The 27216-nt window shown below is 46.3% G+C and overlaps 1 protein-coding gene across 1 annotated transcript in view; it reads right to left on the reverse strand.

The window, feature by feature from the left end:
* Positions 1–26736, reverse strand: part of PARP1 (poly(ADP-ribose) polymerase 1) — a 32274-nt gene extending 5538 nt beyond the window's left edge. Inside the window, exons 1-17 of the mRNA XM_034060447.1 lie at positions 26525–26736; positions 22769–22931; positions 21824–21942; positions 20598–20812; positions 15422–15518; positions 13688–13804; positions 12643–12819; positions 12098–12239; positions 10462–10602; positions 9508–9750; positions 8690–8758; positions 7809–7941; positions 6726–6921; positions 5344–5472; positions 2030–2113; positions 1119–1241; positions 586–714 (exon numbers count right to left, since the gene is read on the reverse strand). Of these exons, the coding sequence (XP_033916338.1) occupies positions 586–714; positions 1119–1241; positions 2030–2113; positions 5344–5472; positions 6726–6921; positions 7809–7941; positions 8690–8758; positions 9508–9750; positions 10462–10602; positions 12098–12239; positions 12643–12819; positions 13688–13804; positions 15422–15518; positions 20598–20812; positions 21824–21942; positions 22769–22931; positions 26525–26644 (2397 nt within the window). The 5' untranslated portion in view covers positions 26645–26736. The remainder of the gene's footprint in view (positions 1–585; positions 715–1118; positions 1242–2029; positions 2114–5343; positions 5473–6725; positions 6922–7808; positions 7942–8689; positions 8759–9507; positions 9751–10461; positions 10603–12097; positions 12240–12642; positions 12820–13687; positions 13805–15421; positions 15519–20597; positions 20813–21823; positions 21943–22768; positions 22932–26524) is intronic.
* Positions 26737–27216: the final 480 nt, after the last annotated feature.

The raw sequence follows: 27216 nt of genomic DNA on the forward strand, positions 1-27216 counted from the left end.
CTTTTCCCCAACCAGACATTCATAAACATTGAGAAGATATTCCTCGAACCTTCTTTTCTCCACGTTAAAAAGCTCCAACTCAGCATCTCTTGCACAACACATGCTCCAGTCCCTTAACCACCACAGTTGTCCTTCATTAAAATTATGCCAATACATCTGTCCACTTACAGCTGACATAGTTGATGTGATCCTATAGGGATGCTGGGGAGGGACTACCCATTAGTGACTGTAGTGACAGGACAAGGGGTAACGGGTTGAAACTTAAACAGGGGAGGTGTAGATTGGATCTAAGGAAGAAATTCTTTCCTGTTAGGGTGGTGAGGTGCTGGAATGGGTTGCCCAGAGAGGTTGTGAATGCTTCTTCCCCGGCAATGTTCAAGGCCAGGTTGGACGAGGCCTTGGGTGACATGGTTTAGTGTGAGGTGCCCCTGCCCATGGCAGGGGGGTTGGACCTAGATGATCTTAAGGTCCTTTCCAATCCTAACTATCCTATGATTCTACGATTCTGTGATATGATTTGCTATACTCCAAACTAACAGGATATCAGCTTGTATTCAGTCACTCATTTCCTTTTATTTCCTTTACCTTAATATCTGTTCGCAGTTTTTCATAGTTGATGTCAATTGGGTCTTTATCTCCATCTTCATTTCCACCTCTGAGAAGGCTGTAAGCCACCTCAATATCAAGCAAGTTGTCCAACATCTGCACTTTGGCCTGGATAATTTCAAAAGGTTATTTTGCTTGTGCCTTTGACATGTTCAGAGTACCTCTGGAATACCCCAATGTTAAAGTAGATGTTAATCACTGGCCATGAACTGCTCTCTTAACAACATAACAACCCTTTTTTCTTTAAACATATATATATATATATATATATACTTAAAAAATATTAAAACACACACATATTTAAGCCATGACTTATCTTCTAATACCTCATACATATAATTGTTTGTATCTGTGTACACACATACATGCACATAAACAAAACAGTATTGTGAAGAAAAACAAGCTTAACCTCATGACATTAAAGTTAGACTTGAAGCCTCACACATTCTCTCTGTTGGATGCCTGGTATCAGACCTGTACCCTGCACACAACATACAGTTTCCAGTTTATACCTGAATGTATTCCAAGTTGTTTAGGAGAGGTGGTTTCTTCATCCCAAAGTCATGAGGAATCAGAGTATAGAAGCGATTGGAGAGGTCCAAGATCTGGGATTCAGAACCATTGTCAGAAACTGCCTAGACAAGATAACAAGCACCAAAACAAGTTATTGAGTAAGACAAGTCTCTGTAGCAATAGACACACAAGATACCTGAGCACTAACACAGAAGCAGCAATACAAGTAGTGCTAATGCTGAAACTCTCACAGGACTAAGAAGAGCAATCCTGTTTGTTCTGCATGTAGTAAGTCACAGCACTTGCACTGAAATACACAGAACTTCTGGTACGAGAGAAATCTAATGGGGATTATCTTTCTGGAAGGCAAAATAAAGGCTTCTGGGTATGGAAGTGGTGCATGGCCTTGGCAAGATTCTGGTCTACTCTAACAACTGAAGTAAAACTTCCTGTACCTCTGTTTTGACAGGGAGCCCATGATAAAAAATGGAACATGCTGGTACACTTTTGCAAGCAGCAAAGGCAATACTATTCTTGGCATTGTCCAGATCATGATGTGTAAGTACAGTACATATCATCAAAGCAGAACCTTTCCTGTGCCAATTTAAGCTTTATTCTCATCCTCTAACAGACTTCTCTGGGGTGGAAACACCAGCTCCATTTGCTTAATTGCCATTTATGTCTGGTTCAGCCTGAAGTTCATTCATGCTACAAAGGTGTGAAAGATACAAGTACTGCCCAAACTGGTACAACAGTGAAGGGAACTCACTGGCTGCCCACAGAAGCCACATCCTCTTCTCCAGCTAGAGAGAGCACAGATCTTTATACACTCAGCTCAGCATTCACCCCACACTGAGCCCAAAACAACTTCTGAATTCCCCTCCTGCTCTAACATCTCTTTCATGCTCACCTGCTGAACCTCATTGAGGATGGAGTATGCACTCTGGATCTGCCTCTTGCTCAGTTTTCCCAATGGCATCTTCTGCAGGTCAATCTGATGAAGATTTAAATGATTAAAACAGGATTTCACTACACTGAAACTATAGCATTCCCTCTCTGGTTTCCACGGAGCTAATCTCTCCATCCTGGTAGGACTGACCACACAAAGAATGGAATTATTGGATCCAGGGATTATGTCAGAAGGACAGTGCATGATACTGAGAAGACATCCTGTATAAAAATAAATACTGCAATAGGAAACTGAGCATACATGCTAGAGCAACATAAAAATAGTGTACCAAGCTTCTGGTTTGAAGTTTAATATTAACCTGGTGTCAGATGCATTCCTCAATCACTTCAACAACCATATGGTTCAGGCTGGCAAAGAAACAAATTGAATGAAGTCATTCTTATTCCTAAGATCATAATCTTATTCATAAGCTACAAAAACTTTACCCAGCAGTTATCGAGGGTCAAATGCAAAGAGGTTGCAAGATGCTTCATATTCATTAATGGAAAACAAACAACCGAAAAAAGCAACTAAGTTAAAAGCGATGTCTTGGTTGCCTGCATTTACCCACTGATTTAAATTATATGTTGCTTTTGTTTGTGTATCGATGGATCTTGGAAGAGTTCTGGATTTGCATTAAATCCTTGCCTGGTTAAGGACTATCTGAATGAACAAACATCTGCCAAAAGTCAAGCCCAATGGAGTTGTTTACAAAGATCATACATATACCCTCTGAACTCTTGATAGTACTCACCATGCACCCTGCAGGTCAAACTAGCTTTTACTTAACTTGATAGGTTTAAGATTGAGCCCAACGACAGAAGATCCTGTGAAACCATGTATATTGTCTACTGTCCAGGTAAGTTCCACATTATTTATTCACTATGGAGCTAGGAGACCCAGCAAATCTCCACTGCAAGCTGAACTCAGAAGGTTCTTCCAATCAACACAGCCTGGTGTGAAAGCCCTGAAGTGATTTTGCATGGAGATTTCCACCCTGTACTGGGCTTAGAACTTTAGCTGCTAAGCATACATAAAGCCAGATACTAAGAGAAGACAAGATGAACTGCAAGAGAGAAGAGATGCTTCAAAACTGATCATGTCTTGGGAACACAAGACACATGAAGCTGAGATTAAAAACCTAATGAAAACCAACCTGCAACAGATTTGTAGCTCCCAAACTTTTGGGGCTAATTCTTTCTTGTTGAGTGTCACACATCCATTTATTAGCTGAAATATCATGAAGGACAAGTCAAAGTGAAATGGGCCATTTAACTGGGATGTGCAAATAGCTGCAGACACCTATACTAGCTGTACGTCATATAAACTAACACACAGATGCACTAACACATAAACACTAACACCTATAAACTAACACACCCCCAAAAATGTGATTTAGGAGAAGTACATCTCCTACAGAGCCCACAGTCAGCTAGAGGGTTGGAACTTGTGTCTCCTTTGACTCATGGGAGGTGAACAGAGCCAGCCTCTGAAATAAAGCTAAACTGCATCCAAAGCTTTATCATTAGAGACAACAAAAGAGCACAGCAGCCAAAGGGCTGGGTCTAAAATAGCAGCACTGCAATTACTGTCAGATGCACCGAGGGTAACATGAGGAATTAGCTCCACATCACAGATGTGCGCACCAGTATGTCAGGGAGAGACAAGGGAGATGTTTGCCTTCCACCCAGGCTCAGCACTGAAACAGACTCAGCCCTCTGGCCATGTGATGTAAGGCAAAGACACAGAGAATTGCAATAAACTCCCGTATGCTTGGGGAGGTAAAACTCTTTGAAAACTATATTAGACGCAGGAAGAGAGATGTGTCAGATAAATCTATTGTTGTTTAAGGGAAAGACTTAAGAGTTTGCTACAGTTCTGGCAGAGTGAGACTGCCTGGATGGAACAAACTAGTTGAGACCAGGTTGATTAAAGGAAACAAGTAGCCGTTTCCAAAGGATGCACAGAAACCTCTAACCAGGAAAACCATTATTTCCTCTAACAGAAAACAGCTGTTTGGCAGCAGCATAGGAAGATAAATCTAATAGGAAGACAGGCCCATCTGGACTCCCAGGTCTGCTATAGATCTGCAGATGGTGTGAATTAACACACTATCAACAGAGTTCTACAAAACCAAGTTACATAAGATGATGATCAGTTCAGAGTCTTCAGCCAGTTCCAGCTACAAAGAATTACTAATATTTCAGAAGACTTTGATGTAAAAAAACCCACTGAAGATACACAATTAACCCAAGGGACTACAAAATGTTGGGCAAGCCATCTGAACGCTTGAAGATAAGCTATACAAAATGGAGCAAAGCCTGTTCTGAAAAGCAGGTACACAAAATACTGATAGAGAGGGCAAACAGCTGCTTAAATATGAAGTCTTAGGGCAGGATAACTAAGCTGGCTGAAGAAAACTGGAATTTGTTATTTAGAATTAACTCAGCTTGAACGGCTGCGTTAACACAAACAGCAGGATCTCCAAAAACCAGTGAAACAGTTTCTATGCAAGGAGAGACAGATAATGCTACCAGATCACTCTCTGAAAGCTTGTTACAAGCACGAATCAAGAAGTATGGAGGAAGGAACAGATGAAAATAGGGTATCATGAGAACAAATGAGAAACACAAAGAAAACCTGAAATGGGCCCTGTTTAGAACAGGATCTGGACTTCGTGCATGTATCATCTGGCAGCTCTCAAGTCTGAGCTGCACGCTCATTAGCTACCTAAATTAATGGTAGTACTGCCCCTCCACCTCAATATATGGTCCACCACTCACAAAAAGAGAAGTGCATCCAGCCTCACATCATGAGCAAACTGGTCATGTTAGTACTTTACGAGTCTTAAGAGCATTCACTGAACAGTGGTCACAATGTATGTGTCGCTGGGAGGAAATACCCAGCAAAACCCACAAAACAGCCCCAAAACAACCATCACCCAAGGAACCAACAAACAAAACCTCCAACCACATAGAATGATTGCTCATTCCAGGACTGGCAGATGAGTTTCTCATAGGCACTGCTAAACTGAAGACACCAATACAGACATTCCGCACTTAAGAACAAAGAATACACTCCTGTTTTATGCGTGTATCATAACTAAGTTATTGCTTCCAGTGCTTGGCAAATTCTGGTCATGCTCTTGCCCTTATTTTAAGGCTGATCTAAAACTCACACTGACTTTAGAGAAGTATAAGGCATTGCAAAGAACTTTCTGCCAGCTGTGAAAGTCTGATGGTTGGACGTAAAGGAACATGAATGTGTGTACCCACCTCAAATTCCACCATTGCTTTCTTCATGCTCTCCACATCAAAGATCATCTTAATGAGGTCTTGGATTGGCTTAGCCAGTTTTGATTTTGTCCCGGCACCTACTGTCAGTTTCCTGACAGCTTCTTCATCCTGGGAGGTAAAAATAGTGCCAGAATTAGCAAAATCACAAAGAATAAAAGTAACAGGCTGGCTGCCATGGTAACAACTCAAAACCAATTGAGCGTATGCATACTATGACTAGCCTGAAGTTCATGGGAGCGTGGGACATTGCTCTGACATTTTGGAACAAAGTGGGTTTAAAAATCCACCTATTCAGTAATTTGGCACCTGTTATTTCAAGAGGTGTAAAACACAAGTAGAATTAAGGGAATAGGAACTTTCTGTGCATCCCTGCTTCACCTCAAGCAAGGGTGTTAATTACTTTCTCTGCAAGCTTTCTGCTGCATAGAGACCTTGATATGAAAAAATGACTGTTTACTTTGTTGCTTTCATGACAAAATAGAGATGTAATTACTTCCACTGAGTTTTTGTAATAAAGCCTGTCACAGATGAGTACAGGAATCATCAATTAGCCATAATACCATCTACATGCTTTCACGGATAGAGCAATAAAACATCTGCAGATGCTTCAGAATACCACTGTACACTGTACACAGCCACTTTGCCACTGCAATAGTCAGATTTCCAGACATAAAGCTAAGCATCAAGTACTTCATGCTGAAAGATGACAGCCAGTAATTTGGCCACAGAAAAATGCAATGGCTGGAAATACATTCTCTAGTTCTTATGCTATTAACAGCGCACAACTACTTAATCTGAAATTGGTTTAAGTTATGGGTATGCCTTTAAATAAACACACAAAACCGCAGTGGGTAGAAGGAACAGAATTCTTATTTAGCTTAGTTGTCTAAATAGCCAAATCATACTGGCAAGGAGTAACTCCTTCTCAGCCTGTTCCTTATGTGCACTAAGCAGAACTCTGCATAGGAGTTGCTTCAGCATTTGGATGGATTTTGGATACAGAGGACATATGAGAAGTGTCTATTTTAACTAAAGGAGAACAGTGTTTTCAGACAGGATGTATGTGAGATGGCTGCTGAATTAAGTTCAAATTAACATCCTTAAATTTATAGAGCAAACAGGAATGAGCACTCAAGGGACTTCAGGCTTGACAATGGAAAACTAGTTTCCCAATTTATCCATTTCCATGCATGACACTCGTTGATCTACAGTCTTTTCTGTAGCAGAGAAGAGGCAATAGTTGCACCTGCACTTCACTCCTCAGGTTTGTTAAGTGTGACCCAACAGTGAGCGCACAACACAACAACCATAGCAAAGCAGCTCAGCAATGCTCCCCTTGGTACAGAGACATTTTCAGTTACCTGTCCATAATCGATTTCCAACGGGTAGAACTTTTTGGGATATTTAGTGAAGTTCTTTGAATGCCAAGAATTGCCAGTTTTCTCTTCATACAAATTCAGGAAGTGTTCAACAGCATCTTCTTTCGATGGCATCTGCTCCAGCTTATTACTCCCGATTACAGTGCCCACACGACCCCAAGATCTGAACACCCAGTATCTAGAGAAGTGAAACACTAGATAAACACAGACATAGGGTACCTCTAGCTTCAAATCTCAGTCCTAATGAAACTGATCCTGCAACAACCATGCATGCAGATCAGCCATTTCACAGACCTTCTATATCAGCAACTGCAGGAGGGTAACACAGAGCCACCAAAGAGCCTACATCCAAACACAGGTGTGAAGAAGTGCCCAGTGTTAACACATCAGGCCTGCAGCCCCTAAGCATAAATGAGTGCACAGCAGGAAAAGAGAGAATACTATCTCTTCAGTTGTAATGTTTCACAAACACCAATCTTCAGACTATTAGGGTCATATATTTGAAAACCAAACTCAATGCATCTTTAAGCCTCAACTCCCAGAGCTCAGATTTTCAGAGAACCCGTAAGTAACTCAAGTATTTGCGTTACTGACACCACCTTGGTGCTGCTTCTGTGTTTCTCAAGTGCAGCCACCAGTCACAGATCACTGTGGCCCTCCTGTTGGCCAACTAGCACAGTCCTGAAGACACCAACTGTATGCGCCTTGCTCATCCCACGTTGCAGGAATGAACACTACCACATGCAATTCCATAAGCTTACTCACCTCCAAACTTTGGCTTTGTCAACACCACAAAGAAATGTCTTCACAGAGTGCAGAGATCTCCAGGGGTAGTTTGCATTAGGTTGTTTGTAGGTTTTAGTGGCTTGAGGGAGTTTTTGTGGTGTTTTTTAATGAATATCCCTATTTGTATTTCTTCACATTTCCACAGAACCATAGAATGGTTTGGGGTGGGAGGGACCTTAAAGCTCATCCAGTTCCAACCCCCTGCCATGGTCAAGGACAAAATCCAGTACTTATTGGAAAAAGGTGAACAGAAGTCCTTCTAGATAAGACTAAACCCACCTGTTCTCTCTGTCATCCTCCAGCAGCTGCAGTTTGTAATAGGAATTTGTTCCTTTCACAATATCTACGAGGCCCAGGGTTGCACTAAAGATCTTCCCACCTTTTTCAAAGACATGAGCAGAATCCTCCAAACCTACAAAGACATAAATGAGAACACAGAGGAAGTTACCGTTTTAGGTATTTCTCCTGCATTCGTGCTCACCCAAGTGTTTCATAAAGTAGTGTGACTCTTTAAGAGGAACACCACAAAATCAGTGATCACATGCTCGTTCAGAACTACTTGAAGCATGTTTTCCTTTTAGTAAGTGGTGGGCACACACTTTCAGATACACTGGAGTGAATATCAAGCCTAACTAGTGGGGAAAAGTAACTTTTTATAAAGGACCATCTAACATCTTTATTTAACACTGTGTGACTGGATGAAGGAATTCTCAAGAGACATACAGCTCTGCAGCTGCCAGGTTAGCAAACGAACTGAAACACCAAAGGCTGGCCTTGGATGCAGCATGAATCCTCAGAACAACATCCATGCACCACAGGTTTGGAGAGCAACATCAGCTGCTCCCTGAAGAGTCCAGGGGCAGATGCTCACACCAGACCTATGGCCTCTGCCAGTTGTGCCTTTATTCACCCCACTGACAGATGCTCCTGAAGCTGACCAAGGTCCACACCTTAATGCAAGCGGTCCTTCTGAAAGCTGCACTAGAACATCCCAGAATATCCACCTCTGGATGTCAAACAATATCCTTCCTTCCTTCCACAGCAAGATAACACAGCTTAAAAAAAAAATCACTTTGCTTTTATGGAACCCTTATACTCCCACAGAAACACACATCCTGAAGACTGTGTGTGGTGCAGGAGCAGCCACTGTTATCACTCACCGGAATCGGGATCTACTGCTGCTCCACCCTTAACTGTTAGCTTCATTTTCTTTTCAGACTTGCTAGGTCCTGCAGAGAAAGTGTTATTTTTTTCACTTGAATCAGCATTGAAATCCTCCATTTGCATAATTATCACCCTAAGGAGACTTTAAATTGGGTTCCCAGTACATGAGCATGGTGACTCCAATGGTGTTTTTTACCTGCCTTTAGCAGCTAATTCACAGCCCCCACCCTGCCAATTAAATGAAAACCAGGATCTCCCCACATTCTGCCTCCTTCCTCCTGGGTGGGCCTTCTCCTTCCCAAGGAATGTGCCATAGCATTTTTTCACCTGCAGAGCAGATAAAAGTCATGTTTGTGGTTATGTTTAGGTGGAATTCAAAAACCTGACAGTGCCTGTGGGGTGTTTAGTCCCAGTGGAGATGTTACTGCTGTGAGATGCACACCAATTCTATGAGAGAAACCTACACTTGGAAGACACGGAGAAGGGATTCCAGAAACAGGCAAGCAGATCCAATGGTTCTGTTCACCATCCAGCATTAATAATGCAAGCTCACTATGGTATTGGTGAGGAATGCCATTGGTGCTGGGCAGATTTGCTCCTCTGTTAAAAAAATGTTATGTTCTAAACCAAGTAGAACAAAGTGTCACTGCTCTGGACCCCAGTATCCTCCCACCTGAAGGCTCATTATTTAAACTCATTATGAGAAAAAGGGAAGAGAACTCAAGGAAAGGGCAAGGATAGGCTATACCCAGATCTGCTTTGTGCATACACAGCACTGAACAGGCCTGTGGAGAAACAACTGCTTTGTTGTCACCTTGTTCTTCTTTGACCTTCCCAGCACTTTTCATGCTGGAGGGCTTGCTGCACTTCCCATCCACAGCCATTTCCTCGTGCTCCATTTTCACCTCTGCACCCCAAGGTGAAAGCGCATGGAGAGACACAAGCTCCTGAAAGTCCTTGCTGGAGGATTTCACATCCTGAAGAAACTCCTCTGAGACCACACGGACTTTGGCCTCCTTCACCTCTTCCATCTTCTTGCTCATTTTCTCCACATCCTCTGCAGGGGCAGGGTGGGAAACAGAGGGGAAAAAAGCCATCAGTATATCAGTGGGGTTTCAAACTTTAACCCTGGTTATGATTCAGGGTTCTGTAACACTCAGTGGAAACACTATTCCACCACATTTTGGATTCACCATGTTCTTTGAAGAAAAAAATCCCCATTGTCCCCAAACTGCAGGTTGGGCTACAGCAGGAACACTCCTGTTTTACCTGGCTGCTCCTGCAATCCCCTTCCTGGAGCTGGGCTGGGGCTGGACAGTCCTGGCAGGTAGGAGAAAATCTCCTACCTCAGCAGCCAGTTTGCACCTCAACACCAACAGGGAGCAAGAGCAGACCCCAAGCTGCCAGCAGAGAGAATGAATGACATCAGGCTCCCACTGTCCACAGTAAGCTCTGCAGCTTCTCCAAGGCAACTGTGGACACAGCTCCCAGCACCAGTCATCCCAATGAGGGTGGCCTGCATACAGACCTGAGCTGCTGCACACACAACAGAGCCCATCAGCACAACCTGCACGGTAACTCGGCAGGTAAGTAAAAGCCACCAGCACACATCTGTCTTTACTTTTCCAAGCACACTAAGGCATGTGTGCACACAAACCACTCCCGTAATCCAAACACTGATCCCCATACAGCTCTGAAGGCACAAGTCCTCCGTAATCCTCTCAGCTCCGTTACCAGTGCTATCAGTAACCACGGCATGGCTGCTCACTCTGTGTGCTGATGCACAGCGTGGCCTTGTTAGCTGTAGTTGTCATCTTTCCTCCCAGGTCCTCCACAATGCCCTTCACTTCCTCCTTGTTCTTTGACAGCTTTCCAAGTACCAGGATCTTCATGTTGGTCAGCGGTTTGTCTAGGGTTCAGAAATAACACAGCGTGTTAGCAACCGGCACAGAGCCCCCTGGACAAGGAACAAACACAAAGGATCAGCATCCCCACACTGAGTACTACCAGCCCAGCTGGCAGGGATGCAAGGCTCCAAGCAGGTCCCCTTCACCAAAGCTCAGCACCCACCAACAAACAGAAGGGATGGAAAACAGGGAAGATGGATACATAGGCACATTATTTGCCTGACATGTTTTTGTTTTAAAAGTCTGCTTCAGCTCTGTGCTACCAGAGACTGTCCTTTGCTTCCCTCTTCTTTTGATGCCTGGACAGCATGGAAGAAACTCACTGTAAGATGAAAGCTCCTGCTTCTTCACAAGGAAATCAGTTTTTGAGCGGCTGAAGAGAGATGACTGTCTCTCAAGCAACAGTGCTCCTCCACTGCAGTACATTAGAGTCTTGATCTTACAGACAGTACAAGGCTGTACCATGCAAACTCCGTAACAAGTCAGGAGCAAACTGGTGGCCATCTGAGGCGTCATCATGTCATTGAGTTAACACTTTGCAATGCAGCTGGGTCCAGGACAGCAAGCAGAGCACATCTGCACTGCTAAAAATAAATGCCATTAACTCTGGTTGACCAACTGAGTTTTGTTTCCTCTTCTCCCCCAGCTCAGATTAGTTAGGTTGCTAGCAAACAAAGTAACCTGGCTTTAATTCTGGTCAATGTTTTGACATAAGTTTCAGGGCATACTGGAATCAGAGCCAAGACCTGGGTTGTGTCATTTTCATTACTAAAATAACATGATGTGGCTAAAATGAGCTGTGCAGAATTACTCCCACCCTTTCCCCCAAGTAACAATACTCCCCTGCTCTCAAAACTATGGCCAAGGCTATCAAGGCTGAGTAAGAAAGAAGTCCGTGTAGGTTGTAGTGGACAGGCTACATCACCAAAGCATGCAACTCATGCCAACAGCCTACAGGGAATTTCTGGAGTCCAGTTCTTTGTGTACTGAAGAAGGCGTTCCTGTTTTGCGTAACAGGAGCCAGTGACCGGCAAAGCCAAATCCCAGTGGAGGATTTAAAAAACAAACCCGAAAAGCCTTTTGCCCTTAAAACCTAATACAATGTGGAACATGTGGTGTTATGGAGGTCCCTGGATGCTCCTCAAGAAACAAAGCAAGAAGGCATTTCACAGCAGGTCTTTTCTGGGACACATTTGGCAACACCAGGCTTTAAGTTTCTGATTCATCCCAAGCATGTAATTTCCTCACCACCACCAAATACCCAAATGACCTGTTAGAAAACAACCAGCACCTCAAGCCCATGTCCCCAGGCAACCCACCATACCAGGGTCTACCTGCGTGAGGAAGATAAAGCAGGTGAGACCTTGCTCTGCTGTCCTTAATTGACCAGAAGAGCTCTGCCTGCCTGAAGGCAGGAGAACAGCATGCCTGGTCAGGCTGGGAATGGCATTACACACCATGCATTCACCACTGACCCATGTCCAGACAGCTGCTCACCTCTGGGTGCAGACACGGTCTCTGACAAAGGAGCAGATGCGGAGGGAGGAGGCACAGAGTTTGCAGTCGCAGCATCTGGAGGGAACACCCTGTCCTGCTTCTTACACTTGAACTTCTTCAGGTAAGGAATTTCCCGAAACTCCTGTGGGATGGAAGCAGAAGTAGGGCTTTAAACCGACTAATACTATCATAAGATTTAAACGTTAAGTTGACCACTGGCCAGATGTTGGTATTTACTGCAGGTCTTGAAAAGTATTTCTGAGACATTCATACTGGTAGTCAAACACCCACTGTACTGACTGAAGTAAGAGGGTAAATGATGGGTTTCCAATCAAACCAGCAACATTTCTTTCAATTTAGTGTTACTCGGGAAAATATGATTTAGCTATGCACTAGCTGCCTACCCTGGATGGGTGTAGCTGTGACAGGACTGCCACACTGCTCACCAGTGTCCAACACTGACTGCTGCTTGTTTATCTCCTTACAAGGGGTAACATCAGTTAAGAAACATGCTTCAGATCATCAAATCTGGAGTAAACACCCACCTTTGGGATTACCCAGTCTTTCCTGTTGGGAGTCTGCGTTTTAGCAACACACTTAGTCCAGGCAGTGATATCCCCTGAACAGTAATATGCGTCACTCTTGAACACAAACTGCCCCTTGCACTCCTCGCAGGGAAGCAGAGCTCCAAATGCCATCCCATCTGCTACTCGGTCCAAAATCTAAAGCAACAAAGAATACAAAACAGGTCATGGCAGAAGGAGGCTGGAAGTCCATGTACTACATTACACTGGGATGTATAGAAAAGTAACTGTCAGGCTGCTAACACACAGACACAGATGTCTCCAGTGCTTGCCACACACACAGTGCACATAAACCAAGACTTATCAGTACTAATTGATTTTATGATGTGAAGTTTCCCTGGTCACAAAGTATCTGCTCATACCCCTCCTGTTTGGATTCAACATTCAAGGAAGCTGTGCCAAAGCAGCCAAGGAGGAGGCGAGCTACTGCATCTGAGCACATGAGTAGGTAGGTGGGAATGTAGGCTCAGACAAGTCCTGCTTTTCCTGCCTAGAGAGGATTTCTTGGCCATTCTGAGTCTAGACACTTCCCACATCCCAGCCCACGCTCCTTTCAAAGAGTCTTAATAAATACAAATACTTCAAGGGATGTGTTGCTCCAAAAGAGAGAGGACTTTCACAAGTAACACAAACTGACTGGTTTTAGAAAAGATACCAGGAAGGAATCTGTGCAGGTTTTGTGTCTTTTTGCATAACTTAGCAGTTGAGGGAGGCAACATGAAGTGCCATAAGTAACCTGCTCTTGAAGAGCCAGCAAAAAGCCCCCAACATGGACCAGAATAAAGGCACATCGCTGAGATGAAGGTGCTGAATTCAGCATCACACACAACCACACAGCCCTTCACAAGCAATAGTAACAGCAATATCATCAGAGTCCTGGGACAAAACGCCTGGGCTTTGCACTGCGTTTCTTTCTGTATCATTATGTTAGGAATAGGCACCAGGCTTGTGGACCTTGCAGCAACACTGGCTTGGGTCAGCTTCACTGATTCAAAGACCAACTCACGGCATTCTCCCCTGAAGGAACTTCCTGCTTGTTGGCGATCAGCAGCTCTTTGAGGTCATTAGTGGAGCAGACCTTCCTCAGCTCATCCTTGATGCCCCAGATCAGCTCTGTCTGCTCCTGTTGACAAAATCCAGCAGCTTAGCTACTTGCAATCTAAGAACACTCCTGAAACTGCAGTATGTGGACAAGGTTTTAGCAAGCCCATGTTGTCTTAAACACAGACTGTGAGATGAAGAGCACCAGGAACAAGTAGCTTTACCAACACAGAGAGTCACCTATTTTACCCAAAAACTAACAGGTTTTTAAAGCCACATGCTTTAGATTTCAGTATGAATACATGAGCACATTGCAGCTTCAGCAAATACTATCTCAAGATTACATGCAGAAGTGTTATCCCTATGGGATTCTGTATAAACCAAGGCTTCTCCATCACGTACATATGAAGACAGGCCAGAGAGTAATCTTTACCCCTCTATCCCACGCAAGAAGGTACAAGTGATACTAAGACAGCTAGTCATCTTTTAGGCAGAGTGGAACCCATCTTTCTATCACACTTTACCCTTAACAAGCTCTCAACAGCCTCTGCAAACACCACCTAACTGGTTGACACTGACAACAGTTGGGATGCAGCTGTATTTGAGCACTGCATTAAAACAAAACCCAGAAATGCTGATCAGCACTTTTCTTCTTTTAAGCCACCTAAGCACAAGATCCATCACCTGCAGCAGGGCAGGGGAGCACGCACATTCTTTGGGGCCTCTCTGCAAAAGGTGGAAGGGCTGGGCAGCAAAGCAGCATCCTAAAATATCTCAGATACTTTCTGCATATTATTTGTACAGTCAAAAATGAAATCTACCCTGGAATAACTGATTGACTGTGTTAAATGGTTAAATTTTCACTGTTAATGACCATGCTTGATAAAGTGCTGTAAAGTGAACCCAAAGTTAACCCTGACCTTCATCACCTTCATCTGTCCTAACCATCTGCACTGCAGCAGCACAACCTTGGTAACACCTCAGCTAAGTGCTGATGCTAATTCAGGTATTGCCATACAACAGAGAAAACTTTTGTTCACAGGCACACACCATTTTCTACAGCTCCATTAAGATTCCAACTGCAGCAAAAGCAGCTTGTGCATTTTTTTTCTTGGAAAGTAGCTATGCCAAGCTTTCAATATACAAAATTCCTGATATTCTACTGGGAATTCTTCCCACGTTATTCTATAGTGAACAGTAAAAAGCTCTGATCTGTCACACTTTGTACCCAAGAACTGAGCGCAGCTCCCCAGAGGGTGAAAAAGATGTGACTTCTCATTAATCTTGGTCATTAATCTTGTTCAGCACATTACCTCTGTTTACAGTGAGCTATTTAAGGGCATGTAACCTCTTCTGCAACACTGCTTGGGCTCAGAGCTTCAGCCACCACCACTATATGATACAGGAAGGACCACAGAATCAGCCTCCCTGAGAGAGAAGACATTTAACCTAATCTATCCAAATCCAATAAGCACAAGTCCTGGAGAACTTCCTGTGTTTCAGGAGAAAGCAGCAGGGTGAAATCCTTCAGCAAAGCCCTCGTGACAGGACACCTCCTGCACCAGGACACAAGGACTGGCTGTGCTGTAACTGGGCACAAGGCAGAGCCCCTGTCTAGGTGCCACAGCCCTTCAGCTAGTGCCTGACACTGCACTCTTCTAATGAAGTGGTTTTGAGGATGTGATCAGCTAAAACTCACCTTCAGCTGTTTTTCCTGCTTTGATTCTTTCTCTTTTTCTTTTTTCTGTTTCTTTTTTGCAGTCACATTCCCATCTACCTCTTCTCCTTTTCTCTTTCTAACAGGGAAAAACAAAACAACACACACGAAAGGAAGTTACTTAAATGCCTGTCCAGCAGTTACCAGAGCTCAGTGTTCTGACTGCTGCTATCTGCAGAGGCTTGAATATGCTCTGTTTTGGCAGGCAAACTCATTTCTCAAATTCCTCAGTGCTAGACTGCAGGCATGTACTTGGCTCTGCAACACGAGCTGCCTCAGTCAGGTCAGGTACACTTAAGGAGCTTTTCCATGGGGTAACTGTATGGTCTGGCAGAAGAGGACATGGAATACTGCAACATTTTCAGGTGTATTCATCTACACCTGTATCAGTTTCACCAAAGGCATGCCTAGAGATCACAGCTCTCCAAATACAAGGTGTAAAGATGCAGGTTAAAAGACTACAGTGTCTTTCAGATGAATCAACAACTTAATTTTTCAGTTTAGACAATCCCTATTGCAATGAAGGACAGCAATGAAGGACAGCAAACATTACAACTTTGATAAGACAGCACACTGGGAGACCAGATATTTCTCTGCTAGTTCCTCTTCAGGCTGGAATGAAGTCAGGTCAGGAAGTTTCTCCTTGCAAAGCACTCCCAGGCTGAGAGCAGTTTCATGATGTACTACTGTGCAGTTGTGCCTGAGGAAACTCATTTACCAGCTGGGGCTCTAGAGCTGTGCAGGGAGGAGAGAAAACGCTGTTCCACAAAGACTGGAAAGAAGAGGAAGCCAAACAAAACCTGGCTGATTTTGGCAGGCTCCAGAATGACAAGGGACCTCAGGGGAAGATCATTACATTCCCAGAGTCAGGCCATCCCCTTGGTCTGTCTGGCTTCAAGACACATCAGTATCCATAAATCACATCAGTGTGCGCTCTCTCAGGAAGGGATAATGGGAAGCTCTGCCCCATCTGAGGAAGGATGGACCTGCCACTGGAGGCAGAGCATGAACACAGCTTGGATCTCACACTTCATTTCAACAGAGCTGTTGTTTTGAAACATCAGCCAGGTTTCCTCTCAAGAAAGCATCTGTCTTAACTTTATAAGCTGTGGCTGATGGTTAAGCCATAAAGTTGACATTCTCAATTGCTCTCTGCTTACAGTTTTAAACACTTCACTTTCTAGTTCTTTGCTACCATTAGCACTAAACCTGTATGACAGCTTACTAGCTAGAAAGCTGCAGGAAGGAGGATGTCAAAAGGTCCTCTTCTCCCAGACACTCATGCCTAAGAGACCTGTACGTTCTACTAACTGTCCTGGCCCTAAGACTGGGATAAGTTCTCATTTTATCTGCGGTGGTCACCACCTGCCCATCAGATTAAGGCACACTCAGAGGACACAACAGCCACAGTATGCTACCAGCAATTGTTTGTGTTCTCAAACAGGCAAGCAGGAACCAGCATCACAGGACTGGATACAGCACACACACAGGCATGTCTTCAAAAGCATCCATGCTAAGCAAGTTCACTCTGCTCCCCAGCTCCAGCCCCTAGGAGGGCAAGACCAGAGCATCATTGAGTCCTGCCACAGGGGTAATGACTTCTACATTTTAAGAGTCATGGGTACACAACACGATGTGGGAGAAACACATCAGCCTGGATGCAAAGTGCTCTGCTGCACCTTCCCAAGCCACCAGTAATAACCTGAGTACTTGGCGCTGTGCATCTGTGGTGCCTCTCCCTCGGCAGCCTGCCAGCGTTCACTCCTGTGCTGTAACTTGTCTCCCAGTCTCCTGAAGGAGGAGAGCCAGCACACGGGATCACTCTGCAGAGGGGCCCCAGGGAATGCAGCCAAATTCCAGTAGGGACTTGTGCTTCTGGCAGCTTTCCCTTAGAATCAAAGGGACAGCAGGTCGCTCTCCTGGACACAGGGATTACTGTACCTGTTCCAGCCCCTTGAACAAACCGCAGAGCAGGAGGGATCATCCTGCTTGCACAGAGGCATAAAACCTCTTTTGTCCTTGGCTGTGTACAAGGCTTAAAGCAAACACTAATCAATTTCATACAGCCTGGAGAAGGGAACGGCAAAGCTGAATTCACCTCACATGAAGATGAATTTCCCCCAAACCAGCACATTTTAGAACAACTTACAAAACACACACTCACAGACACACACCATTTTATCTTCTGTCCTTGGGACCAACCACCAGGAGCTGGGCACTACAGTGTACACCCTTTCTCTGGCTGGGGAAGGGATAGTATTCCCACATTCAACAGGTACGGCCCAACAACTTGCTTGGTACTTATCAGGCAATAAAACCTTCATGGAGGATACACAACTACAAGATTTATTCCAGCTTCTGAGAAGATGAAGAGGAAAGTGAACTATCCTGCTCTAGCCTGCCCCTTCCTTAACATCATGTTCATCTCCCTGCAATGAAAATGATGGCTGGAAAAGGCAGTCACAACAATCCTGGATAAAGCAAGCAGCCAACACAGGGAGGAACAAGAGCTTGCCTTTTCTCCTCCTCCTTTTAATGCACAGCCAGACTGTTGGTGAGTACTCACCCTCTGCCTCAGGAAACCCCTGCAGTTAATCGGATGCTGCATGACTGATCTCCAGAATGACACTTTGCTCCTGTCTTGGGCCATAATCCCACCCAAACAAAAGAGGCAGAAAATACAGGAAGGAGCTGTAATGCCACATGCTACTGAAGAAGCACAGTCAAATGGAACCTGCAAGCTGCTACTTCATTCCCTACATCAGTTAACAGGCACTCTTTCCACAGAGGAGCTACCGGCAAGGACACAAGATCCTCCTTCCTCAAGCTTGCAAGCGCTGGTGCTCAGGCACAACAGCCCATAGTCCAGGGGAAGGTCAGCATGTCTCACCTAGAGATGACCAAAGAAACGAGCCAGGATCCTTGCAGGAAACCTTCCCATTTTGCCCTTCAGAGGGAAGGGGTTTTACAAGCTATTCATGGTAGCTCTGCCCATCACCTGACCTCTCCCATATGGAATAGGCACTTCACACTGCCACCCTTACAGACAGGGCAATCCCAAAGCCTGAGCTCCTCCTCAAGAGTACCAGCTAGAGACGCAGAAGCAGCACATAAACCCAGATGTGTCACATCTGAATCGCAGCGGCACCTGAGTCACGATAAAATCTGGACGCAGCACAATTAGAAACATCTTTAAAGATCACTTTGAGCATCTCACCTGCAAGAGATCCCTTAACATCATTTCTGTCATTATCTGACTGAATGTATGAGGTGACTTATCTGAGGTAACTGCATCTCATTTAATCTTCTGGGGTGTTTCGCTTTCATCTGCTCCAGAACTGCTGTGCTTTCTTGGCAGGCACTCACCAGGTAGGAAGCACACCACCCCTCTCCACTCATTCTGTTTATCTACACTCAGTTTTTTTAACAGACAACTGATTCTCCAATTGACCTTCAATACCTTGGCTAAAGCATACAGCTCAAACAGCAGAACTAGTGGAGCGTAGGAGCCAGCCAGCACCTGCATGGCTTAGGGGCTTGTTCATGCAGTGCTTAGAATGCAGGAAAGATGAGACATCCTGCTGCTTTTCTGGCTTTAGGTCCTGGTTCAATCATCCTACATCACCATGCTGAGCTTTCTTCCATGGAATTCTAGGCTTTTACTTACACAGTGACTTGGTAACCACGCTGTGCCCTGTCTTTACAAATGCCTTCATATTCTGCAGGGCATCCCAGAAGTGGCCCAGAAAGGGAGAGTCAGGGCAGACAAGAGAAACACATGCACAGTGAAATCCCTAGATTGCTGAAGACATGGGAAAAAACTATGAATAACCCTATTAAACTCACACACTGTTCTAGGACAAAGCAGAACACGCACCGTGGCACAAAAAACAAAGGACTACTCAAAAAGCTGCAAGTGCATTAAAACCCTGTACTTGGACTTACACACTGCAACAGACCCTGAGGTAAAATGGCTGTATGAAAAGACAGCAGCAGGCTGCCAGGCAGATGCAGATATCTTGTCTCAGTCTCATGAGGCTGAATTGTAGAACCTGACCAGCTCCTGCAGCACTGCAGGACCCTTCCCACAGCACCCACACCACTGCTGAATGTTCTGGAGCAACTGTTCGCCAGTCAAGAATGAAGGGTGGAAACTGCAGCCTCTTAACAACACATAGATCAGTTGATGTGCACTCTGCCCTGTTACCTACGGCTGAGGATGCAATTGACACACACAAGGCTCTGAACAGCACACCACGACCATCTGGCACATATCTGGAGGATCAATACTGACAAACACTGCACAGATTTGATGTGGTTATGGCTTCTCAGAACCTGACATCAATCTCACTGGACTGTTTCACATAGAGCTGAATTCAGTCTATAAGGTACATGGAGAAGGCCAATATTTTACAATGACAATGTCTTTCCTGTTTGTTGGACCCAAAAACCACCTAACATTTCTTCCCCATGGGGATAATGCAACACTGGCTTATGTTATGAATCATGACTCCAGGCAATGTCACTTCAAAAACAAGTAACAAAAGAGTTCATTAACAAAGAAGGGTTGACCAGAGCTAGCAAGTCACCTGGAAGTGCTTCTGTCAGTACAAGTCCTGTCAAGAACCTCCATTAAGAATTTCAATGCAAGGCAAAGAAATTTCAGGCATACCACAAAAGATACAGCAAACAAAAGCATCCAAGTGTGAACACCACTTGGTCACTAAACACCATTATCAGATTCAGTGCCTGTCACAGATCAGCAGCTCATAGATATCTCAAATCAATTCTCAAACAAGTGATTAGAGCAGAGAAGCCATCACTGATAAGAGCATCACACAGGGAGGCACAGAGCCCAGCATCCATTTGTATTAAGCATGCATTATTTTATGGTTGAATGCCCTACATCAGCTTTCCAAGTCACAGCTGCTGGTCTGTGCATTTTCTCAAGGCAATCACAGGAGGCAAGAGGACTGCGCGCTCCTAGGGATGGGGAATTTGTCTGTTGTCATCTGCCTAAGGTCACAGGAAGGACCAAATCTTCCTGCGACCAATGTCCTAACAGAAACAATGGTGTAACAAAACATTCATCATGGATGTATCTGAAGGCAATCAATGGCTCCTCCGCACAATGCAATTCCTTACACTGCCCACATACCCTTCACTCTTGGTAGCTGGGAGCTGCTTCTTCAGAGTTTCTTTATCTTCAGCTTTCAGGATGCTGAAGCCCAGGAGCTGGGTGGCCCCATACGCTGGGAGGAAGCCCAGCTCGGCTCGGCGGCTCACAAAGCAGTCTGGGTGGTACCAGTTATCGATCATTCCCAACTGCGGCTTTTCAGGATGCACCATCTTCTTGGAAATCCGGATCTGGCCCTGATGGAGGTTAAAGCAGCACAAGAGCAACTGTTAGGCCATTCTGGAAGGAGCTGGGTGTTAAGAAGTTACCAACATGATGCTTCCTAAACACCTGTAAAATAGCAAGCTCCTCTGTCAAAGCCTGCAACTTTTGCTCAAGCCCTTTCACCACAGTTCCTCTACTTGCTTCAATACCCTTTGTAGGTTGAACACACAGCTTTTTAGACAGTTTTCTGTTCAAAAAGCGCTCAAAAAGGGTAACCCTGTAGTCTTTACTCCAACTCCCAGTAAGCCCGATGAAGCAAAACTCACATGACCAAACCCCATGCAGGCACCTCTGAAACATTATGTCCCTACCTCTCAAGCACCAGCACTAATACAATCTCACCCCATCTTACTGCAAATTGCTTTTCAGATGCCCCAAGAGTATTGGGTGCTTTTAGACTGCAATACTTCATGCTCCAACAAGGACATGTCTACACAAGTCAGCAATGTTTCTGCAGATACAAGCACACCAGCACTGATGTTTGGTCCTTACCAACTTTACCCAACTGGTCTATTAACAGGTTCACAACTTCATTTTGCCAACTGTCTTTAAAAGTAGAGCACCAAGACACATATCAACTACAGGGCTGCATCACTGCTTTTGTCTGCTTTCCTGTAATTAATATGGATATGCTGCATACAAACAGCTGGAGAAGGAGGAGGCCAACACCTTGCAGTGCTGCAACAAGCAGGAAAAGCTGCAGTCAGCAGCAGCTCTCTTGCCACAGAAATGATGGTGAGCAGTGCTCCAGCCTGCTTAAGATCCAAGTGAAAGGAAGCATGAGCAGGTTTGAAGCCAGGCTACAGTGCCTGAGGGATGCCTTTACTGTCAGCTGTCCAGGATACAGCTGCCCCTCAGACACAGAAATGCAGCTCTGAGAGTGCTTTCCATATGCAGGAGACAGGAAGCAATTACAAAAGTCACTTTTTTAATTGGAAAAGGTGGGAGAAAAGATGGGAGACGGAGAAGAAAAGTCTTTTTACCTTTTCTATTTTCTGTTCACAGCCTTTGCAAGTGCTCCTGTTAGACTTGGCATATTCTGCAGCAAAGTCATTTAGGCTCTTGTCAGCTTTGCCACCTCCTTCCTGTTCCCCTCCTTTTCCTGGAGAACAAAGCAAATACAGAGCTCAGCTTTAAAAGTCATTCTCTTATTTTCTTATTCTGTGTCCCAGATTGTTAGCAGTCTGGATTAATAAACCTGTATTCCCTCAATTCATCTGTCAAGAATGTGAACACAGAGCAAGGTAAGCATTCCATGTTCAAAAGCGCTTTTATAATAGAAAGAGTTCTTCAAAGCAGCCAAGTCGCAACTGTACAGGATTGCTTATTTAGTGTTTTGAAAAGACTTTCAAGGGTGCACAGAGCTGAACCTTTTTACTTCTTCCCTGAAAGTAATGTAAAATGAGATCTTACTGAAGACCTGACTGTAATAGGAGTCACAAACAGCTCTGCTTCAAAGCAGAACTCATCTTCCCACAGCCAGTTTCCTTCTGCATCTCTACATTTCAACAGGCAAGCATCAGTCTACAACTGAGACACAGTGAGTTTAGTCTGGTCTGTACTGATGTCTTCCCACTTGATCTCCTGACTCACCAGTTAATGGTGTAACACATTCAAAGTGCCACCAGAACCATACACTGCAGTGAAGGTACCACTAAAACAACATACTTATAATAGCATTTGTTAAAGAACTGAGAACAAAATACACCAATTGTGATAACAAGAAATATTTGGCAGTACATTTGCCAGCTGACTTGGTTTTTTCCCTCACTGATTCAACATGATACTGCCAGTGTCCTAGCCCTGGAGTGTGGAGACACCACCCCAACTCTTCCAACATCCCTTGCTGAAGAGACACAGCAATCAAATAACCACAATAACAGCATGGTTCCAGCTGAACCTCCAAACACCAGGAGACCTCTGCTTACCTCCTCCAGGGCCTCCAGTCTCAATGGCTTTCTTGATTTTCTCCTGATCTTCCCACCGGAGCTCCGGGAAGCCATCAATGTCTGCATGGGACACGATTCGAGCCCGCTTCCAGAAGCAGCTGTAGTGGTGCCAGTGAGGGACTTTGCCATCAAACATGGGAGACTAGGAAGAAAGCACATTGTGGCAGGATGAAGCAATGAGACAGGATCAAGGAGGGGAAAACAAAACAAGATAAAAAAGACTGAGTAAAGTGATTTTGATTGGTATATATATGAGATTGATACTATTTAGGACAAAGTCTAGGAAGAAAATCTAACATGACAGACAAGCTGCTGGAGAGATCCCAGATGGGACAGACATGGATGAAGCATTTACCTAGCTTAACCAGTTCATCACCCTGCTGCTTAGTCCATCTGTTTTACTCAACATAGAAAGGTCATAGCCTCAGCGTGGCCATACCAGCCCTGAGCAGACAAGGAGAGGTTCTTTCTCTGTGAGAACCAGACCATCTGCAGGCATGAGCAAAGCAAAACAGAGGTTGCAGGAAAAGTAACAGGAGTCTCAGCACGTGGCTCAGCTGCTACAACCCCCTCTGAGGCTGCTGGCCATGCTCTGCTGGACCTCTAAGGGTACCACTCCATCCCGTTGAGAGCCACCTCTCCAGCAAGGTGATAGGGTCCATATCCTAGAGCCTACCACCAAGCCAAGACAGGAAGAGCAGCTCCAAGGACTGTGGCCTCGAAAAATTCCTGAGGGAGCTGCAGGAGCCAAAGGCAAAACACCAGAGCCCAAGAGTCCTGGATCAGGACAGAAGCATCACCCAAATGCTTCCCAAAATGCAGGTCCAGAGCACTCTGCCTTGCACCAGCCTCATGGTGGAAGTGCTCCACTTGCTCTTGCCTCACACACATTAAGTACCAACCTGGCATCACTCACTCTGGTGACCCATCAGACGAAACAACTGTGCAGTGGTTTGGCTCCAAGTAGCACACAAACAACTGCTGTACTAATAATACCGAGTGCTGTGTAATTATTATTAGCAATGATACAGAATTAACGACCTAAGGAAAGCGTTCTACATATCACTCACCAACAGGAGGGAGATCTCCAAGCTGATAACAGCATGTATGAGCAGGAAGAAGGAGGAAAGGGTTCTGAAGACCACAGCATGGGACTAGAAGAGCTGGGAGCCCCAATTACAACTGACCATCAACCAAAACTGTATGAGGATATTAGCATTTCCAGATGGACTCTTCCCACAAGCCAGGATTATCAGTTACCCTCATAGCACTGCAGCTGCTCTCAATGTGTCTGGAAGTCACAGGCAGCTCTGGCACTGAAAGTTGGAGCTCTGGGCTCATGTTTGGAGTTCTGGAGTCCCTCATGGCTCTGTCCCTAACCAAGGCTTTATGGGCACAGGGCACTGCAGGTTGTGGAAAGGGGCAGACACGGCTCAATCTTTAAAGCAAGCATGCAAGCAGGGAGTAGATCTTTGTATGGGAAATTAAACCTCCAAGTGAGCTAGACCTTGTTTACACAACTGGCAGCTCACCTACCTGCCACGGAATGGACTCAGTCAGAGATCAATATGATCAGACCAAAAGCCATGTATTGCAAAGTATTAACTCCTTATATGTTATTGCTTACACACACCTGCAGCCATCTGGCATATCATGATTGGATACATGTCTTGAAGACCCTTAGTGACTAACATAATTGGTTAAGCACAGGTGTGAGAACTTAATCTCGAAAGTTTGCCAACAGTCCACAGTTCTCATAACTCAGTGAATTACAGCTTTTTCTTAGGTAGCTTGCTTAAGCTTCCTCGGGCCTCTCATGGCCTTGCTGTATCTTTCAGAGTTACTCAGAGCTCATGTACTGAATACCCATTCTCCTGTAAGAACACTGCCTCCACACCTATCTCTAGACCATAGTTTCCTAAACAAACTACGGAAGGAGAGACAGATTCACTTTCACATTGCACCTGCAGATAACGGACACTGCTCAGTTCCAGCTGGAAGCAAAAGTGGAAGCTGTGCTAGTCCTGCAGGGCCTGGGTGCTGAACACTGAGCATCCCACTGCCATTCGGAGCTCTTCACTTGAGAAACCAAACCAAAAGGGTGGTTATAATAGAAATGGCACCCAGGTAACCACAGTCTGGGCATCCCTTTAATTTCTTATGCATGACTTGCAGACCTCAGTGCACTGAAGGCAGTGCAGAGGCTGCTCTGCAGGGGATTTCCCCAAGAGGAAACAGGGGATGTGTGCTCTGGTGAAATTTGGGTCTCTGAGGGGGATGCTCAGCAGCAGGGTGTGAAAAGTGCTCTGCCAGCACAAGTGGCAGTGGGGAGAAGAAGCCCTTTGCAGAAGTAAGTTATAGGTGGTTGGTGCAAGGCCAGCAGCTTTGGGGAGATGGCTGGTCAAAAGGCAGCATCTCTGTGAAAGATGGAATGGTCTCAGCAGCCCCCAGGAGATCACCCAATAAAGCTAACCCTATGAAACCACACTCCATGAACACGCTGTGCTCCAGCAGGCTGAGGAAAGGCCACAGCACCTCAACTTAATGGGGAAGACAGGAAGGGATAACAAATGAGAGGGAACCGGAGAAGCAGCAGTGGGAGCTGGGGAGGAGATTGGACACTTCCAGAGTGCAGCAGGAGAAACAAAAGAAAAGGCATCAGGAACACGTGTGAGCAAACGCTGCAGCTTGGCACCGAACGGCTCCACATCCTTCCCAAGGGACGGAGGCTCTGGGGAACAAAGGCAGAGGAAGGGATTTCCTCCTTGGGGAATCAGCGCCTGCCTCCAACCCGGACAACTCAGGCAAGGGGCAACTGAGCCCTTCATATCCAAGCGCAGCCTCTCCCGGGGGCACAAGCCACTCTCGGCCGCTGTTCTCAGCCACTGCTCCTCAGGCGATGGGAGGCAGGGCGCCCATCTGCAGGGCTTCGCTCCAGCGTCCGCACCCCTTATCCTTGCTAGTTCTCCATAGATACACGCACCGGCATCTTTTATCTTTCACCAGACACTGCGACACACACCAGATTCAGCCCGCTGCGCCTCTGCACCACCCGAAGGCTGCAAGAGCTCCTTCCTCTCCCTCGCCAAGGAGAGGCCGAGGGTCACCCAGCTGGGAATGGCGAGGGAGGCTGTGTTCACTCCTCCGCGCATCCATCCATGCCCCCAGGGGAGCGGCGCTTGCCTTCCCTGCAGAGACACCGATTCCCTCCCCATCTCGCACCGCAGGACGCGATTTCAGGCCGGCCAAATCGGCAGCCCAGCTCCGTGCACGGCTCCCAGCCCTCCGAGGCCAGACGGGGCCCTTCATTTTGAGAGGAAACCGCATCAGTCTCGTCCCCAAAAGGCAAAATAACCCGCGGACGGCTGACAGCAGAACACGCCTTGGCTCTCAGACTGCCGACTGCAGCACAGCCCAGCTCCGTGCGCTGCACAGCCGCATCCCACTGCCGGCAGCCCCAGCCCTGCCCCGCTTCACGGGGAAACCGACGTGGAAGCACGGAGCCATCCCCACGCTCTAACACGGGGTGGACTCGGTTTCTGCGCCCCGCACCGAGGCTTCCATAACCCGACACGAAACACCCCGAGCGCTCCCGGGGGAGGGCCCAGAACCACCGAGACCCCCGGTTCGCCCTCCCCGCTGCCAACAAAGAGCTCCGTGAGGCCCCCGGGCCGCCCCTCCGCCACGCTTCACCTCCAGACGCCCTCCCCGCCGCCAGGCCCCGCCGGGCGGTACCTGCACCATGAGGGCGAGGCGCAGCGAGTCCTTGGCGATGCTCTCGCCGCACTTCTTGCAGGAGGCGCGGCCGCTCTTGGCGTACTCCGCCCGGTACAGCTTCTCCGCGGGCTCCGCCATCGCTGCCCCTCACCGCACCGAGCCGCGCTACCCCCTCCCTCCAACCTCCCCCCGCCCGCGGGGGAGCTAGCCGAGCGCCGAGCGCGCCCCGCTGCCACAGAGCCCGGCCGGATCTGCCGCTCGGCAGATCGATTCGGCATGCCTGGCGCCGCCTGGAACGTTCCGGTTTGGTACAGTGTATCAATGGGGGGTGGGAGCGGCGGCGTGTCACGTGGAGCCCCAGTGTCGGGGTCCGCAGGGTCCTACAGCCCGGTCACCCCTGGGCTGAGCGGTCCCTGCCCGGAGGCGAGGCCGGCCGGTGTGGCTGGGGCGGCTACAGGCGACCTCCTGGATCCAGCGGCTCCGTAAGCCGGGGAGCAATAAGGGGTTCGTGTCGGTTCCTCCATCCAGGCAGAGCCTGCAGGGAAGAGCGGAGTGCCCAAACCTTGGGGGATCCGTGCAGCCCCACAGCCGTTGCTGGTCGCACGGTTTCACTCAAGGCGGAGTTTCCTCCAGTTTCCCTGGGATAACAGTATGGTTGCTGGAGAAAGCAAGAGCTCTTGTATTAGTTCAATCTTGTCTTTTTTCGCCCT

This window comes from Melopsittacus undulatus, chromosome 3, assembly GCF_012275295.1.
Source record: "Melopsittacus undulatus isolate bMelUnd1 chromosome 3, bMelUnd1.mat.Z, whole genome shotgun sequence".
Taxonomy (NCBI): domain Eukaryota; kingdom Metazoa; phylum Chordata; class Aves; order Psittaciformes; family Psittaculidae; genus Melopsittacus; species Melopsittacus undulatus.